Source organism: Ictalurus furcatus, chromosome 15 (genome assembly GCF_023375685.1).
Source record: "Ictalurus furcatus strain D&B chromosome 15, Billie_1.0, whole genome shotgun sequence".
Classification (NCBI taxonomy): Eukaryota; Metazoa; Chordata; class Actinopteri; order Siluriformes; family Ictaluridae; genus Ictalurus; species Ictalurus furcatus.
This window is the reverse complement of record NC_071269.1, coordinates 6,682,736-6,699,484: the sequence shown is the minus strand read 5'-3', so window position 1 is coordinate 6,699,484 and position 16,749 is coordinate 6,682,736. Positions and strand designations below refer to the sequence as shown.

Sequence of the window (16,749 nt, the reverse complement as noted above, 5' to 3'; positions counted from 1 at the left end):
TGTTATCAAGATTTTACATGAATTTCACATTGTTTTTGTGGTAGGGTGTCCGTATCCACTTCCATCTCCACTTTCCTGTTGATATCCTTTGTCTCAATGTACTCACATGGATCCCTCTTCTTATATAAAGAGGCATATAAAGTTTTACAATAATGCAGCACATGAAAAGGAAAAGAGACCTACCCACGGTGCAGAGAAACGACCTAGTTAAGAAATAATTTTCATGAACTGGACTGGCACACATTGTGTAAGTATTGATTTGCACTCTGTCTGATATCTTGCCCAGAGTCATATGGTTTCATGGCACAAAAAAAAAGACAAAGGAAATGGAGACAGTTGTGGCTTCATGGTCAGGCATGTACAATTCAGTCCACCCATATTAGGTTCTTTTCAGAGAAATTGAAAGCTCAGGGTAATTAAGTGCTAGTAAGTGATATAATTACGGCAGTTGTTTGGTGTATGTAATCCAGACACAGTGTGTTTTCCTGTATTTGTCTATCCAGAATCATCCTAGATCGCATAGTAATACAGTAACTCCACATCCAACCATATTAGTACCATTTGAGTACATGTCAAAACTACTGATAGCTGTTCTAATTAATTGGGTAATACATAACTTGGATGATGTCATCCATTCCATCTAGGGCTATTTTCTGCTTATTTTATTCCGCTAATAACATCCTATGTTCCTAGCATGCCTTCGGGAAAGATAAGAAAGCAACAAGTGGGAAATTCTAGAGTTTAAAGCCAGATTTACAGTTAAAAGTGGGAAACCTTTGTGATAGACAGTAATTTGTTAATACCCTAAGTAATGGGATACTCTCCATTTAATGTCCCAGACTAGGACTAGCTTTATTTATTCATAAATCAACCCAGAAATCTGCCTTTTTAGCAAGACAGGGCTTTTCTGATGCTTCGGTAGTATGTTAGCAGGATAGACTATTTAAAAAATATTAAATTTTTCATTATCGGGAAATAATCAAACCAAAAATAAAATTTTGAGGAAGTGATTTCCCGACAAAAGTCCCCATATGATTAACCACACACTATGCTCCTAATGTTGTTCCTCTAGGCATGGGAAGCATCACTTTCATCAGAATTACTAAACCAAACCCCTGGTAACATCACAGTGCATGAAACTGAACACCTCCACTATTTAAAAAAAACAAAAAACTGTTATATTATTAAGCAGTGTTTTTACCCTTGCTCTCAACGACCTTCCTTTCATCCGACCTTCTGCGTGTCTCTCTTTCAATCTTCCCATGATATGTTGTACACCCCAGGGCATGATTGGGAGTGATGACCCTGATTCCTGATTGGCTGTCACTTACTTGGTGCAACTTTGCTGCCTCAAAAGAATCCAAAGCACCCTTTGTACTGAACAGGCTTGTATATAGCTAATGGAAATCACAGTGTCATTGTTAAAGATGGGATCATTGAGAGGATTAGGATTTTTTATTTGGATCGCTCTGGCTCAGGTAAATGCAAACTCTGACACATTGTAGAGACCTAAAAAATAAAATTTTTGTCAAAGAAATATATAAAATGCATGTTGATATAATATATATATATATATATATATATATATATATATATATATATATATATATATATACACACACATACATACATACATATATATATATGTGTGTGTGTGTGTGTGTGTGAGTGTGTGTATACTGGAAAATGTATTTTTTTCTGCTTCTGTCTTTCATAGATTAAAACCACTCAGACACAAGGTAGGTCAGCTGCTCCAAATAAATGTATCCCATTAGCCTTTAAATGTATTAACATTTATGTGTCAACACTATTAACTAAATTTGGTCTGTTAGATTATTATGTAGAGTTTAAAATGGCATAGAACATAATTATTGTTGACATCAGTTAAGAAAATGAATTGTAGTGAATTGTAAATTTGTTAACATTTGCATGCATTAGTCTTATAGTCTTATATTAAAAATTACTAAACACACACTAGATACAAATTGCGTTGCTACGTTAAATTCGAACTAGCATTAGTATTAGATCCATTAATTTTCAATTCTGGGATTTCTTTAGGAAGCAAACTAGTTAAATTTCGCAAAAAGTAGAGAGTTTCATGGAAAATCAGTTATAATCGATGCTCAGGTTTTTATACAATGCTAAAACAATGATCTCATTAAGCGGGATTTCCCATTTTTTCTTCTGATTAAATTTCTGATGATTCACCACAATTATGTTTCTTTCTTCATATCTTATCTATAATGGTGGCACAAGTTCAATCAGCTTACTTTATTAAAAAGTTTTCACTTCAGCAGACTTCATTAACATCAAAAGATACAGATTAAAACAGAATATGATTTTTCTGAGAAATGACAGATACGTCAGATACGTTTCTAACTGCAGTGTATGTGTTCAATGATCTCATCAAAACGATCTCGCCAGCTTGACCTGAAACGATCTTAGTTTCTTTGATTAACATACAGATTTCTCTTTTAATACTATATATATATATATATATATATATATATATATATATATATATATATATATATACACACATATATATATATATATATATATATATATATATATATATATATATATATAAATTGGTCACACATGATTGGATTTTACTTTTGATTACCAAACCATTGAAATTGTTCAATGATTTCTTTTTTAATATATACCATTTGCTTAAAAAATTATATACTATAAGAGTCAGGCTCTTAATTCATGTACTTCTAGAAATATCGCATTAAAGACCAGAAACTTATTAGCACATGTCACGCTTAACTTAATTAAATAATTATCTTAATATATTAACAAATTTAATGTGTTAATGTGTTGTTATCTATTACGTATTTTCCTTTTGTTAATTCCATTTTTCCGTTATTAGTTCATCTGCTTTAGTTCTTTTTTTTATTATTAAAGTGTAAGTTAACTTTAGCTAACCAAAAAAGTGTATTCTAATAGTATTTATTATTATTGTATTATAAAATAAACTATACAGTTTTAATGTGTCAATTTGGAAATCTTATAAACATTCTTATGAAGTAAATGATTTTTTTTAAAATAAAGTTTTTGAGGACAAACAAGTACTTTTTCAGTTTGATTTTTTGTATGCTGTATCTTTATGCTAGGCTTTATGTAGATGCCACAGTTCAATGGCCACCTTTATCCAATCATTTCCTTTTAAGCAGTCATTTGGCAGACTTACCATTGTTTAATAGCTGTAATCAATCAACAGTGCCATGAGAAGGCGAAAATTGAGCTAAAATTTCATATGGCTTGTGCCCAACTCAATGCATATAATATCACATTTCGTGCTACTTAAAAAGTTTGGCAATTCACTGACAAATTTGATTATGTTTCATGAAAAAACTTTCACAGTAGATCATTTTGAATTCATGTGCCAAGTTTGCCCACATGTCCCCTAATGGAGACATTATTTGCTAAATAGTGCTTGGATAAAGATGGCTTTAGCTTGCAGATGCATTATTATTACTCTTTTTTTTTTTTCCTTGGCAGATTGCAGCATCATCACATCTGTCTCTTCCCCATCGGCCTCATCACTGCTTGTGCAATGGAACAGCTACCCAGGGGCCACCAACTACATCCTGGACCTGCGTGTGGTGAACATGAGCAGTGTGGCACCTGTGGTGGTCACAGTTTCTGTCTCACCTACACAGAAAGAAGTCTTCGGCCTGAAACCGGGCACTCTGTACACGGTTGTGGTCAAAGTATTCCGCTTCTACCTTGTTGAGTGTTCGGATACAAGAATAGCGAGGACAGGTCAGTTAAGAGCATGTGTGTGTTAGGGATGGCCAAAAGATATCGAATCATAATATTTTCATACGGGCAGCATGGTGGTACAGACAGACAAAATTCAGATCAGACCTTATACTTGCATAATTTACATGAACAAACCAATACTACATTATTTTTAAAACAGAAAAAAAATATGAATAAAAATAGATAGCTAATTATTAGTAATAATCTAGCGGGTTTTTAATTATACCGAAATCTTGATTTGTTTTCTACTTCCTGCAAAAGATTTTACGACTGTAGTATATTTCCGGTGTCAAAAAGGTTCATTTGGCCAAATAACATATTTAAAAAACTTCTGATTAAGTGATAAAAAGTATAACTGAGCTTTATCATTTTTTTTCTTTCAGTCCCAGACACATCTCAGATAAGCTCCTCACGGGCAATATCAAGTACAGCCATCGCGTTAGAGTGGGACCGGGTGTCCTCTGTGGATCAATACTTCATCTTGGTGAACTCCTCGATAACCGGCGAGCGCTACAATCTCTCCTTCACAAACACCAGCGCAATCATCACTAACCTGCGACCCAGCACCTCGTACGACTGCTATGTTTTCACCTCCAACTCAGCCGGCCTGGGTGCGAGGAGCCGAGTGCGCACTGTCACCACACGTGGGTGATCTTCTATACACTGTGCTAAGCTTACTAAACCCTGTAAATTAATGACGTAATTAAATATCATCTGGAAATGTACTGTAGCGGTTGTGTCTTAAAGACCATATATGGGAATGTGGGCATGTATTGAAGTCCAGAAGTCTTCAAGTGTTCAAAATGGCATTCGCATATTATCAACATTTCTATACATACATTTTGTTAGCCATCTAACTAACCTTTCTGAGTCAAATTCCTAAATGTTCACCTGCAATGCTAATTAAACATATTAATGCTAATTAAACATATTAAATATATCATGAGTAAGAGCGTCGCAGGTAATCACAGCCGTGCCAATGTTCAGTATAGCACCACAATTGCGACTGCAATATTGCTTTTATACAACAGCCCTGTTGTTTATAAATGTTCATAAACTGATAATGCTAATGTTATCCAGCTAATTAACATAAGCTAACCTGACAGGATTTCTGGGAGAATTCTTAAGTCATCTTCATAAATGTTCAGAATTTCCACTGGTAATACAGGATAGGTAACTAACATAGGCTTGCCTGACAGGATTTCTGAGGGAAGTTTTAAATCATATTTCTTAAAAAAATCATTATAATCTCCACTGTTAATACAATCCAGCTAACTAACATAAGCTAACCTGACAGGATTTCTGAGAGGATTCTTAAATCATCTTCAAAAATGGTCGTAATTGATACTGCTAATACCAGCCAGCTAATTAGCACAAGATAACCGGACAGGATTTATGAGAGGATTTTTACGTCATATTCATAAATGTTCATAAACTTCATTGCTAATGCTAGCCAGCTGGCTAACAAGATGATTTGACAATCATAAAAGCACTGCTCAGGGCTGGGTGCCTACTCAGAGATTTTTCAAAGGGCTCGTCTTTGGGTCTGTGGTGTCAGAGTGGGAAAATTTTAAACTACAGTTGAGCTGGAAGGAGCTAATACATATATATTCATATATTAACATTATCTGTGTTTATTAGAGCAAAGAAGTCACCAGTAACCCCAAAAGACTGTGACTTGGCCTTCAATCATCAGTGAAAAAGAATAAACATTAACAAATTTTCCTTGTGCTTTCTCAGTGGTTCAGCCACCGGCCGTAGTCACAGTGGCGCCCCTCTTGAATCAGGCCGTGCGTGTCACATGGCAGCATGTGGACAAGGTTCTCATGTACAAGGTAACGGGCACAGATGCTAACGGAACACAGATACTAAGCACCACCACCTCAGCCACCTTCCAGGATGTGCAAAATTTGCTGCCGTGCAAGTTGTACATAATAGGTGTGTCTTCTGTGAATATGTTTCTGGATCCTGGAGAAGCGAAGCTAGTCAACTACACCGCAAACAGTAAGTAGGCTGCCTGCTATGGTGATTATCATGCACAGTGCAAAAATCTGGGAATGTGGACAATAAATTGTGTGTGGTGAGTTCACCTGTCCATGTCTTTCTGGCTCTCTCAGATCTAAGTTCGGTGACAGCAGTTTTGGCAGATTACAGCTGTGTGAGTGCATCTGCCATGGTATCGTGGGCACCTGTGTTCGGTGCTGAGTTTTACCGTGCCACAGCGGTTGATCAGAATGGTAGGACCATGTCCTGCACCTCTACGGGCACAACATGTTCGCTGGCCAAATTGGGTTGTGGCAGGGACTATGTGGTGCGGGTCAGTGCCATGGCCAATAACTGTGAGAGCACAAGCAGCGTCACTGCCTTTTTCCAGACAGGTGAGTGAGGACCCGTGATCTTAATATCAGAGAAGTTCTATTAGACTGCATTGCTGTTTTTGGGGAAGGATGGCCTTCCTTTCGTAACTATTGATCAATGCAAAGCTTTTTAGAAATCTGGATATATGAAACTATAAAACTACAGGTATAAAACTACAGTATCCATGATTTAAACATAATAAGGCAAATAATATTCTCCTTCAAGCTTGTTCAGCTGCCAAAAATCATAAGATATTTTCTGGTCTGAGAGTTTACTGATGCTGATTGAATTTAGAAATATTTAGCAAAGAATTGAGATGCACTTTTGATGACTAGATAAGATACACTCGATTCCTTCTCAACTATCTTCCTTTTGTGAACACCACACTGTAACAATCCCAGATTGTGTAACAGATGCTATCACATAGTCTGTTTGTTGGTGAGACCCACTATTCAGTGTTCCTGTGCTCCTGTTTCTCATGCAAAAGCGTCCCGAACACACCCTCAGCCCTTGAAGACAATGAGGAGGCCCTCGAGGATCAGCTCTGGTTTTCAGTCATGTAGTCTAACTTACACATGCTCTTTCTTCACAGCATCGAGAGCTGGGCTTACAATGCACTGAGACAAGATAAAATCAGAAGCATTGGTGTGGCCAAAGACTCCTGCTAGGATTGCAAGTTCTTTGTATTGTTATCTCAGATGTTTTTTTTTCTCCAACTACCTTTCATTCTGCCTGTAAGCATTAATGTGTATCACCACACACTCTCTCAGACTGTCAAAGGTGTGGGCAGTGATTTTTACATAAGACCCCAGCAGTAAAATTTTAAGGCTCCCAGGCTCTGTATACCACCAACATCCCACCAGTAAGGACATACTTGCCTGTCAATCAAGTTTCTCCACTTGTACTTGACGCATGGAACAAACGAGTTGTAAAAATCACCAAAACGACTGACCATATCATTAATTCTTTGCATGTCTTACAGTACCGTGCTCGCCAGCTAATCTGAACCTGTACCGCGAATGCAGCAGCAACGTAATCGTCTTCTCATGGGCACAGACAAACAACACGGCATTCTACAGGGCACTCTTGGAGGACTCTGCCGGGGGTTCACAGGCTTGCATAACCACAGAGACTTCTTGTTTCTTTACCAACACTATGTGCGGACGTAGGTACACTTTTACTGTCTATGCCGTGAACGGGGAGTGCAATGGTCCAGTCAGCCCGGCAGTAAGCATCCAAACAGGTAAACACACACACACACACACACACACACGAAAAAATCTTTTTCCTACTTGACGAGTCCAAATATGGTTGATGTATTTAGTTATCAGACTAATGGGGTCAACGTTTAATAGCAACTAGGCATCGTACAAAAATGCATGCCTAAATGACATAAACGTTTGGGTGGAAGATGCCTTAAAAACATTACCCATACTAGATGTCAAGCAGAGAAATCATCTGACAATTCTATTTCCGTCAGCACCTTGCAAACCCTCTAACCTGATCACTGTGTCGGATTGTACGACGGACATTTTGAGGAGTTCTTGGGATGCAGGAGATGGGGTGGCACAGTACATTGTGGAAGGCAGAGGAAATCGGGGAAATACCAGTCATGTGAGCTACTACAGATGTAGCTCAAATACAAGCAGTTGTGTCATCCCTGGCATTGCATGCGGAGAAAGCCTGACCATGATGATCACTGCCTTTAATGATGATTGTTACAGCGAGGTGGTACTGGGTCAGGAGACAAATACCGGTAAGTGATGGTGCACTTAACTGGAAATTGTATTCAAAAATTATTTAAGGCTGTTGGGACATTTGTGTATATTCAAAACCTGACAGTACACAATTAGGAACTGAACCACGAAAACTAACCTCTTGAGTGGCTCAACTTAAAAGTTTTCAGCCTATCAACATAAATTAGCGCCATGTGTGTTGCGTGGAGCTTTATAAGCAGTGTTACCAGTGTTAAAATGTGTTTGTGTGTGTTCAGCTCCCTGTGTGCCCCAGAACCTCTTGCCCATTATTGACTGCAGTTCGGACTCCATCACCCTCATGTGGAACATGGCCAATGGAGCATTATTCTACATCGCCACAGTGACAGACTCTTCGGGTAGGATGTACACCTGCAGCACAACGGATATAAACTGCAAGATAACGGGGCTGTACTGTGGAACAAAATACAATGCCTCCATAATCTCCTCTAACTACAAGTGCAACAGCTCTGTCAGTAACCAGATCACCGTGGAAACAGGTAGCTGATGATCAGATCCCACTTGATTAACTCTTTCAGATATGGACATCTACCAATTTTCTGGTTTCAGGTTCTTTTGCACATACTGTAGCCCCAGAAACTGGAATGTTACTGCATAGTGATGAGTTCACTTCTGTCATGAGTTCAGAGCCCCACACAGTATGCAAACGATGATTTCATTCAATTAAATATAACATTTTAAGCATTGCACAGGTTCTAAAGGTGCAATAGAAGGAACTCATTATCAGTTAATCCCAAAATTGACTTTAATTTACCTCCCCTTCATACCTTTGCCTATTTTTCCTTCCTTTTTCCCAGCCCCCTGCCCTCCATCGCAGGTGCAGACCACTCTAGACTGTGATGGGAACCGGGCGCTGGTGAGTTGGCTGAGTTCACGCTTTCCCGGCTCCTACACGGCCAGTATTGTGGACCAAAGCAGAGGCCTGCTGAACTGCAGCACCGTGAACAGCAGCTGCTGGGTTCCCAGCCTCAAATGTGGCCAGGTCTATGACGTCAGTGTCACCTACTACAACGGCCTCTGCCGCAGCAGGCCTTCGTCGCCCATCCAAATGAACTCGGGTGAGACAAGAGCATGTATTTTGTGCTTTGGTTTTAACCAAAACCTTACATTGGCTTGCAAGTTTTCACCAAAATTAAGGTTGTGGTAGCATCATGTTGGGAGTTACCCTTGACTACTTGGTTGCTTCTCTGTCTCAGTGACATTTGGTGGACAGTCTCCTCTAGGCCGATTCATGCTCTTTACATTTTTACTAAGATTTTTTATACCCAAACCCTGATTGATACTTTTCCAGAACCCGGCCTTGTTTTGATAAGTCGATTGTTTTCGTGATGCAGTGTGAATACGCGTGTAAGGCACTGTAAATGACTCAGTTCCATTCTCTCTCCTTGTGGCTCTCTGTGTTAGTTCCATGTGGGCCAGGGAATTTTCAAACCCGGGTGGATTGTAGCTCAGGTTTTCTCCAGTTGACCTGGGACCAGACATATGGTGCTACTGGATACTCCGCCAGTCTGGTCGCTACCAACAGTGGGAGACAGATTTTCTGTAACTCAACCTCTCCCAGTTGCGGCCTCAGCTCTCTAACGTGTGGCGAATCGTACGTGGCGCAGGTCCGATCTTACAATGGCACCTGCTTCAGTATGCTCAGTCAGCCAGTGACATTTAAAGAAGGTCAGTGAACTTTTTGTGTTAGCTGTGAACAATTTTTTTTTTTAAATGTGCTTCCTCTAAAGCCATTTGTGCTATAATCATGTGGGGAACCAGGTTCTTCAACTATATGCTGTATGCACGAGGGTATATGATCTCCACAATTATAAGTAGAAACTTTTCCCCCAAATATGGCAATCCAGTGATGGTGCTGTTAGTGATACCAACAGTAGGCTGGCTACATCAGTGGGGTTTTTTTCTTTCAGAAAAACTTTGAAGTAGTACCTCTTTGGAAAGCTAAAATCGTTCTTTTGTTTGTTTGTTTGTTTGTTTTTTTACTTTTAAGAATATATTTTTAGCATGCACATTTAGTGAAATAAATGATTAATAATTAGAATAAATGGACTAAATCTACTGATATCAAGTAGAATGAAATATTTATCTGATCAGTATAGGTGTATAAGTAAGGAATACAAGAAAACTTGACAAGGTTTGCTGTTATAAGAAAATAATATACAATGTTTTGGGCTTGCAACTAGTCCTCTGTTAAAAAGACTCCAGTAGTGGAAAACTTGATTGTTGAATGGCTAACATGGCTGACTCCTTCCACAAATAAATATAAATATAACTGAAATTGATTTATTCAAATTGGAGAAAATATTTGCATATAAACAGCTGATTTAAGCATGCAGTTTGAATAAGGCTAAACTGGAGGAAGTACACTTCGCTTATTTGCTAGCTACATTACCCGTGTAGCTCCAGTGCTAATCTAAAGAAGCAAACCTCAAACATCAAGCACGGTTCCTTCTTTACACGTTGTCTTTTTGTGTTCTTTGTGACCTCCTGACCTCATCAGTGCCATGTGCGCCCACCAACGTGACAGTTGCAAGGACCTGTAGTAACCGCACCACAGTGATGTGGCAAGCCAGCCTTGGCGCTCAGTCTTATAGGGTCATCGCTGTGGGCAACAAAGGTCACCAGACAACATGCTCATCCAATACCACCACCTGCAGCCTGACCGATCTGCGCTGTGGTCAACTGTACAATGTCAGTGTGGTAGCCATTGATGACGCTTGCTCCAGCCTCCAGAGCCAAAGTGCTACACTGCAGACAGGTGTGTGTGCATGTGTGAGTGTGTGTTTGTGTGTGTGTGTGTGTGTGTGTACAGTCTTGAAGGAATAGTTTATATTATACATTGTATATTATGAGTCTGTAATTAATCACTGTAATGGTAATAAATACTGTAATTCCACAGTAATTAACTATTTATTAATTTATTTGTTTGCTGACTACATTTAAGTCCTTCTCAGATTACAGTTCTGTGATAATAATAATAATAATAATAATAATAATAATAATAGTTTTTCATTAACCATTTGCTCTGCTTTTCTCCCACACAGGTCCTTGTGCACCCTTTAACATCCACAGTACAATTGAGTGCATCACTAACACTGTAACGCTGAGCTGGGACTCGAGCCCTACCAGCGTGTCCTACACAGGGAGGGCTGTAGGATCAGACGGACACACAGTGGGGTGTAACAACACCTCTGCACAGTGTCAGTTCACCGGCCTGCACTGCGGCCAGGATTACGCAATCAGCTTGACGGCCAGTGATGGAGTGTGTGGGAGCATAGACAGTGCGATCTACACACAGTCCACAGGTAAACTTCATAACTTCCACTTTGTCTTATTTAGTCATGTGCTCATGTTACATTGTTGTAATGTCATCTCGTAATTTACTTTTATCACTATGTATATTATCGTATTACTTCTATTCTACTCTGTTCCAGTCTATTCTATTATTACAATGTTTACCATTTGGCTTTGAGGTTTATAATAATTACTTCTCACAGTGAACTTTTAAATAACTGGCTGTCTAATGCCTTTATAAGGACATAAAAGCCTAGAATGCAGGATGATGTTAATGTAAAATGATTAATTTAGCAACTGCAGTATGATTCACCACAGCCTGAATTTCATATAGGATGATTGATGATATTAGGGCAAGTATTAAATTTGCAGAAGTCTGTTTTAGCCACTTGAGTATAACTTAAACCCTTAATAATTAAGTCTTAATAATGTGTAAGTGTGCTGAAATTATGCCTGAAGTAATTTATTAATTATTGTTACTTATGTTGACAATTGTGTAGACTTATTGTCTTATTTGAAGTTCATATATGATTAAAAAATTTTGAGTGTTATATTTGAGAATCACTTTCAGTCCTGTTTTTATTCACTCTCTTCATTGAGGTTTTATTTATATTGGTTTATTATGTTGTAATGTCTTGTGTGGTAATGTACAGTATATGTGTGGCCTTCTTGGCCAGGTCTCACTTGTAAAAGAGATTCTTTGCAACTTCAAATGTATAAATTAGAAATATTTGTTAATTGTAAACATAAGTCATATTTGTCAAAGGTTACATTTAAACATATTTTTTAAAATCACTGTTAATATTATGATATCATCATTTTATTCTAAAAAATAAATTTATTTTGATAATAGAGATGATACTTACAGTGTTCAGGATTTCATATCAACCTCAAAAATTTGAATTGGTCCCGTAATCAATAATATCCCCTTATGCTGCAGCTCCCTGTGCCCCAACGACTGTTTCTAAATTCCTGCATTGTGATACCAACATGCTGAGTGTGTCCTGGACCCCGAGCCCCTTGGTTCTAAGCTACAGCGTCCTCCTCACACCTGTAAGTGGACATGTGCGCGGCTGCACCTCACCTGACAGAAGCTGTGACATCTCAAATTTGCAATGTGGTCTGAGCTACTCACTCACTGTCCTGGCCGCTAACAGACTGTGTAATGGACCGGAGAGCCCAAGTCAGATCATCCAGACAGGTACATAACCCTCAACCCTCAAATATAGTACTTGGAGGTTTATATTAATGTGCTTGTCAATACGTTATCCTTTCTATAGTAACAACTTACTGGTAGACTGTCCACATAAACGGAGAAGAAAACGTATAATCATCGATATTATGATGTTTTCTGTGGGGAGACATTTATTTAACAATTATGAAAGGAGTCTCTAGTGTCAGCATTTATAATTATGTTCTGTGACTGTCTCATCCTCATGTTGTTCTTCTGTCATTTTGTCACTCTTGTTCCTCTGCCTCCCCTGCCACTGTTTCTCTCTCTGTCTCTCTCTCTCACTCTCTCTCTCTGTGTCTCTCTCTCTGTCTCTGCAGCTCCGTGCATACCTACCTCTGTGCATGCCAGTGTGGTGTGTGTCAGTAACACCGTGCAGGCCTCGTGGGGTCAGGCGGTGGGCGCTCTGACCTACACTAGTGTCCTCACTGGCCCAAGTGGCTCCACCCATTCCTGCTCCACCTCTGCCCTATCCTGCGACTTCAGTGGCCTGACCTGTGCTCAGACCTACACACTCAGCATCTTCACAAGCAACAACAACTGTAACAGCACAGCCACTACAGATGTCACCGTTACCACAGGTGTGTGAGTTCACAGGAACTAAAAAAACAAAATAAATATTGCCTTTTTTGTGTTTACTTGATGCTCTGGCTTTTACAGGACCTTGTAACCCAAGTAACGTGGTTGCTGAGTTGCAGTGTGGCTCAGGTGCTGTAAATGTATCATGGCAAGCAAGCGCAGGTGCCAATAGGTACACCGTCCAAGCCTACACGCAGAACCAGACAGTTCCCTCTGCTTCCTGCGTCTCTTCCAACACAACCTGCACACTCACACAGCTGCAATGTGGAACGCTGTTTAATGTGAGCGTGCTTGCTAGTGACGGCACCTGCAGCAGCAATCCCTGGGCACGAACAACCGTGAAAACAGGTATGAAAAGAGACAGGGCAGGATGCGAGGAAAAGGGGAAGCCTTGGAGAAAGTTTTAAAGAGGGGTTGTAGAGATATTGGAGAGAGAGAGAGAGAGAGAGAGAGAGAGAGAGAGAGAGAGAGAGAGAGAGAGAGAGTTAACTAGAATTAAAGGTGGACGCAGAGGTTGAAAATGACTTGAAGGAAGTGATGCAAAAATTCTTTAAGGGATTTACATTGAAATAAGAAAAACACGAATGCATGTATTATTAACCTCTCAAATCCTGTGGTTTCCTCTCTTTGTCCTCTCTCTCAGCCCCCTGCCCGCCTGTGCTGCAGGTTTTCCCTTCCACCTGTATCAGCGATCAGGTCATGGTCTCATGGACCTGGGTACAGGATGCACAGAATGTGATTGTGAATGCCACCTCGGCGCTCGGTCATTCAGTAGGCTGCAAGTCTGCTAATAATAACTGCACCATGCAGGGACTGTGGTGTGGACAGAGGTACACATTGCAAGGGACCTCCCAAGGCCTGTGGTGTAACAGCACTCCTGGCGTTCCTCTCAGCATTGTTACAGGTAAAGACAACATAAATGACATATAGTGGTGACAAATGTATGGGTGATATTACTGATAGAGCATAAATACTACTGACACATAGGGACGCCACGTGTATATTGACACACAGGGACACCACATATATATTCTGACTTGTACAGTATACCAATTGGACGGAGAGGTTATACGAATGACAATTACAGCTGAGGCTACTGACACAATAGTGTGACACTACTGATATATAGGCAGATATGACTAACACATGTGTGATACTACTGATGATTACAGCTAATACTGCTGAAACATAGGGATTACACTACTGATGTATGAGTAATTAGGTGACAATTACAAGTCATTATTAAAGGTCTGTTCAGTCAGTTTTTAATTCATTTAGCCTTAAACTGTAAATCGTGACTCTATTCTGTGTGTGGTCGCCATGCTGTTTTCCGCAGTTCCCTGCACTCCTGCGGCAGTGCGCGTTGACTATACTTGTGGAACGAGCATGGCGGTGCTAAGCTGGAACGAGAGCCTGGGCCGAGAGAACTTCATCGCACGTATTCAGACTCAGGACCACTCAGACTCTTGTAGCAGCAACCAGACACGTTGCTCACTTTCTTCTCTGCTCTGTGGAAGAGTGTACAATGTCAGCGTACGGGCTGTGGCAGGACAATGCAACAGTAGTGATGTAGCCAGGACCCAGATGCAGACCGGTAATAAGATGAATGCTAATGCACTGCCGATTAAACTAAACTTTCAACACTACAGCACACAAACACATGGACTACTTGAGTGGTTCGAGTATCAGCAATAGCAGCATACAAATTACTGCAGACCGATTCTCAGGCTTCCTGTTGTCTTGTGGTTTGCACGTAAAAAATTTCTGCCTTATATTGTATAGAATCCACTTTCATTTTATCCCTCCTTCATTCCACTCTTCTTTTCCAGCTCCATGTGCTTCTCAGAATGTGTCCGTCAGTCTGCAGTGTGCCAGTAACACAGCATCAGTGGCCTGGACACTAAGTCCCGGTGCCATAGGATACAACGTCACTGCCCTAGGACGTGACGGCGATGTCAGATACTGTCGCACCTCAAATACCTACTGCCAAATACCCAACATGCACTGCTCACAGACATACAACTTTGTGGTCACTCCATTTTCAGACATGTGCAATGGGTGGCCAAGTAGTGCTTTTACCTTCACTGCAGGTATGTACACACGTGAGTGAGTTTCCCAACACCACTACAACTTCAGGCTACGATCACAGTAAGATAAGTAACCACATTCCCTCTTGGTATCAGGTCCATGTCCACCCAGTGGAGTCCAGGTGTCCCTGCTCTGTCGAAATAATGCCGGTTCTGTTAGCTGGACTGCTGCCCTCAATGCTGAGAAATACATTGCCACTGCGACAAGCTCAGATGGCTTAAAGCACAACTGCACCACAACTGGAACCAGCTGTGTCCTACTTGACCTCTACTGTGGAAAGAACTACAGTATCACAGTTGTTACTGTACAGCGTGACTGCTGGAGTGACCCGAGCGCACCAGCGCTACTGCGATCAGGTGAATATCTATGTACATCTATGTAAAATGATGGCACATCTTTGGTGGTAGTCAGTCTTGGTGATCGTGCTATCTTTCGCCAGGCTTGTCAAACACAGACCCTCCATCTAAACTGCTCTCTTAAGCCACTCCCTCCAATAAATCCATGTAACAGTAACATCATAACACCCTTTTCCTCCAGCTATCTGCCCTCCTGCCAACCTGGCCGGAGTTACTCAGTGTGGCACCAATGACATCACCATCACATGGGACCCCAGCCCTTGGCCAGGTGTCACCTACTTCCTGTTCTCTCAGCAGGACAGCAGAGCAAATTCCACTTTCAACACCACGGCAACATCCATCACATTAAACCACCTCCTGTGTGGTTGGCTCTTCACAGTGCAGGTGGCAGCACAAGATACCACCTGCACCAGCAGTTACAGTGCACCAGTGCAGATCCGCACAGGTACGCTACATAATACTGGTGGATTATTTTTAGGAAGACTCTAGGCAGTTATTAAATATTGCATCTTCTTTGGTTGTGCTTAGCTCCATGCTCACCATCCAGTCTGGCAGCTACTGCTAATTGTGGTACAAATCAGGGTAACCTTACTTGGCTTGGTGGTGTCGGTGCCCTCTTTTACACTACGACTCTGGTGAGCAGTGATGGTGATTCCATTTCCTGCACATCCAACACTACTTCTTGTGTGGTGAATCTGGACTGTGGCAGCATTTACACAGCTACTGTAATCTCTTCCACTGGACTGTGCAACAGCACTGCAAACAGCAGCACCCAATTTACCTCAGGTAAGCAAGACATACACCAGTTTACAGTCTTGAGAGAGCACATTTGTTCTAGCTTGTTAGATATATCACATGAATAAACGCTTAGGACCGTAGCTGCTTTGTAAGATAGCAACAGTAGGGCTCCACACCAGAAAGTTTGGTATTAAAAGGTAGTATTTTTAAATAAAGCTGTCAACATATTTGCGCTCTTTCTTTTCTCATCTGTCCCTTATTTCTTCCCCTCTCCATCTCTGCAGCACCATGTCTGATCAGTAATGTACAGACTCGGCTTGACTGTAGTGCCAATTCATTGGCAGTGCAGTGGGCTGCTGTTACTGGAAACAAAAATTACACTGCACTGGCTATTGGCACTGATGGCACACGCACTTCCTGTAACACCAATAGCACTTCCTGTACCATCCAGAGCTTAAGATGTGGACGCAAATATGGCATTGCTGTGACCACCTCCAGCATTAGGTGCAGCATCCAGGGTTCTGACCTCCAAGTGCAAACAGGTACAGACTTGCAG

General features: G+C 40.6%; 2 protein-coding genes across 2 annotated transcripts; both read left to right on the top strand.

Annotated features, from left to right (window-relative positions):
• The first annotated feature begins 1,083 nt into the window (after window positions 1-1,083).
• On the top strand, window positions 1,084-5,646 carry LOC128619408 (fibronectin type III domain-containing protein 7-like). Its single transcript, XM_053643583.1, has 6 exons — window positions 1,084-1,478; window positions 1,718-1,739; window positions 3,511-3,774; window positions 4,158-4,418; window positions 5,515-5,602; window positions 5,640-5,646. Exons 1-6 carry the CDS (start codon window positions 1,401-1,403, stop codon window positions 5,644-5,646), a joined length of 720 nt encoding a protein of 239 aa, XP_053499558.1. The 5' UTR covers window positions 1,084-1,400.
• Window positions 5,647-6,100: 454 nt separating this feature from the next.
• Window positions 6,101-13,021, top strand: LOC128619407 (fibronectin type III domain-containing protein 7-like). Its single transcript, XM_053643582.1, has 10 exons — window positions 6,101-6,152; window positions 7,115-7,375; window positions 7,613-7,888; window positions 8,126-8,386; window positions 8,705-8,965; window positions 9,312-9,575; window positions 10,408-10,665; window positions 10,952-11,212; window positions 12,142-12,402; window positions 12,753-13,021. The coding sequence occupies exons 1-10, from the start codon at window positions 6,101-6,103 to the stop codon at window positions 13,019-13,021; spliced, it is 2,424 nt and encodes an 807-aa protein (XP_053499557.1).
• The last annotated feature ends 3,728 nt before the right edge of the window (window positions 13,022-16,749 follow it).

Excerpts from the sequence above, each read along its gene's own strand:
- LOC128619408 (XM_053643583.1), top strand. The coding sequence starts at position 1,401 with ATGGAAATCACAGTGTCATTGTTAAAGATGGGATCATTGAGAGGATTA. Across the intron at positions 1,740-3,510 it reads TAAAACCACTCAGACACAAG|ATTGCAGCATCATCACATCT; the intron begins GTAGGTCAGCTG and ends TTTCCTTGGCAG. Across the intron at positions 4,419-5,514 it reads AGTGCGCACTGTCACCACAC|TGGTTCAGCCACCGGCCGTA; the intron begins GTGGGTGATCTT and ends GTGCTTTCTCAG.
- LOC128619407 (XM_053643582.1), top strand. The coding sequence starts at position 6,101 with ATGGCCAATAACTGTGAGAGCACAAGCAGCGTCACTGCCTTTTTCCAG. Across the intron at positions 11,213-12,141 it reads GATCTACACACAGTCCACAG|CTCCCTGTGCCCCAACGACT; the intron begins GTAAACTTCATA and ends CTTATGCTGCAG. Across the intron at positions 12,403-12,752 it reads AAGTCAGATCATCCAGACAG|CTCCGTGCATACCTACCTCT; the intron begins GTACATAACCCT and ends CTGTCTCTGCAG.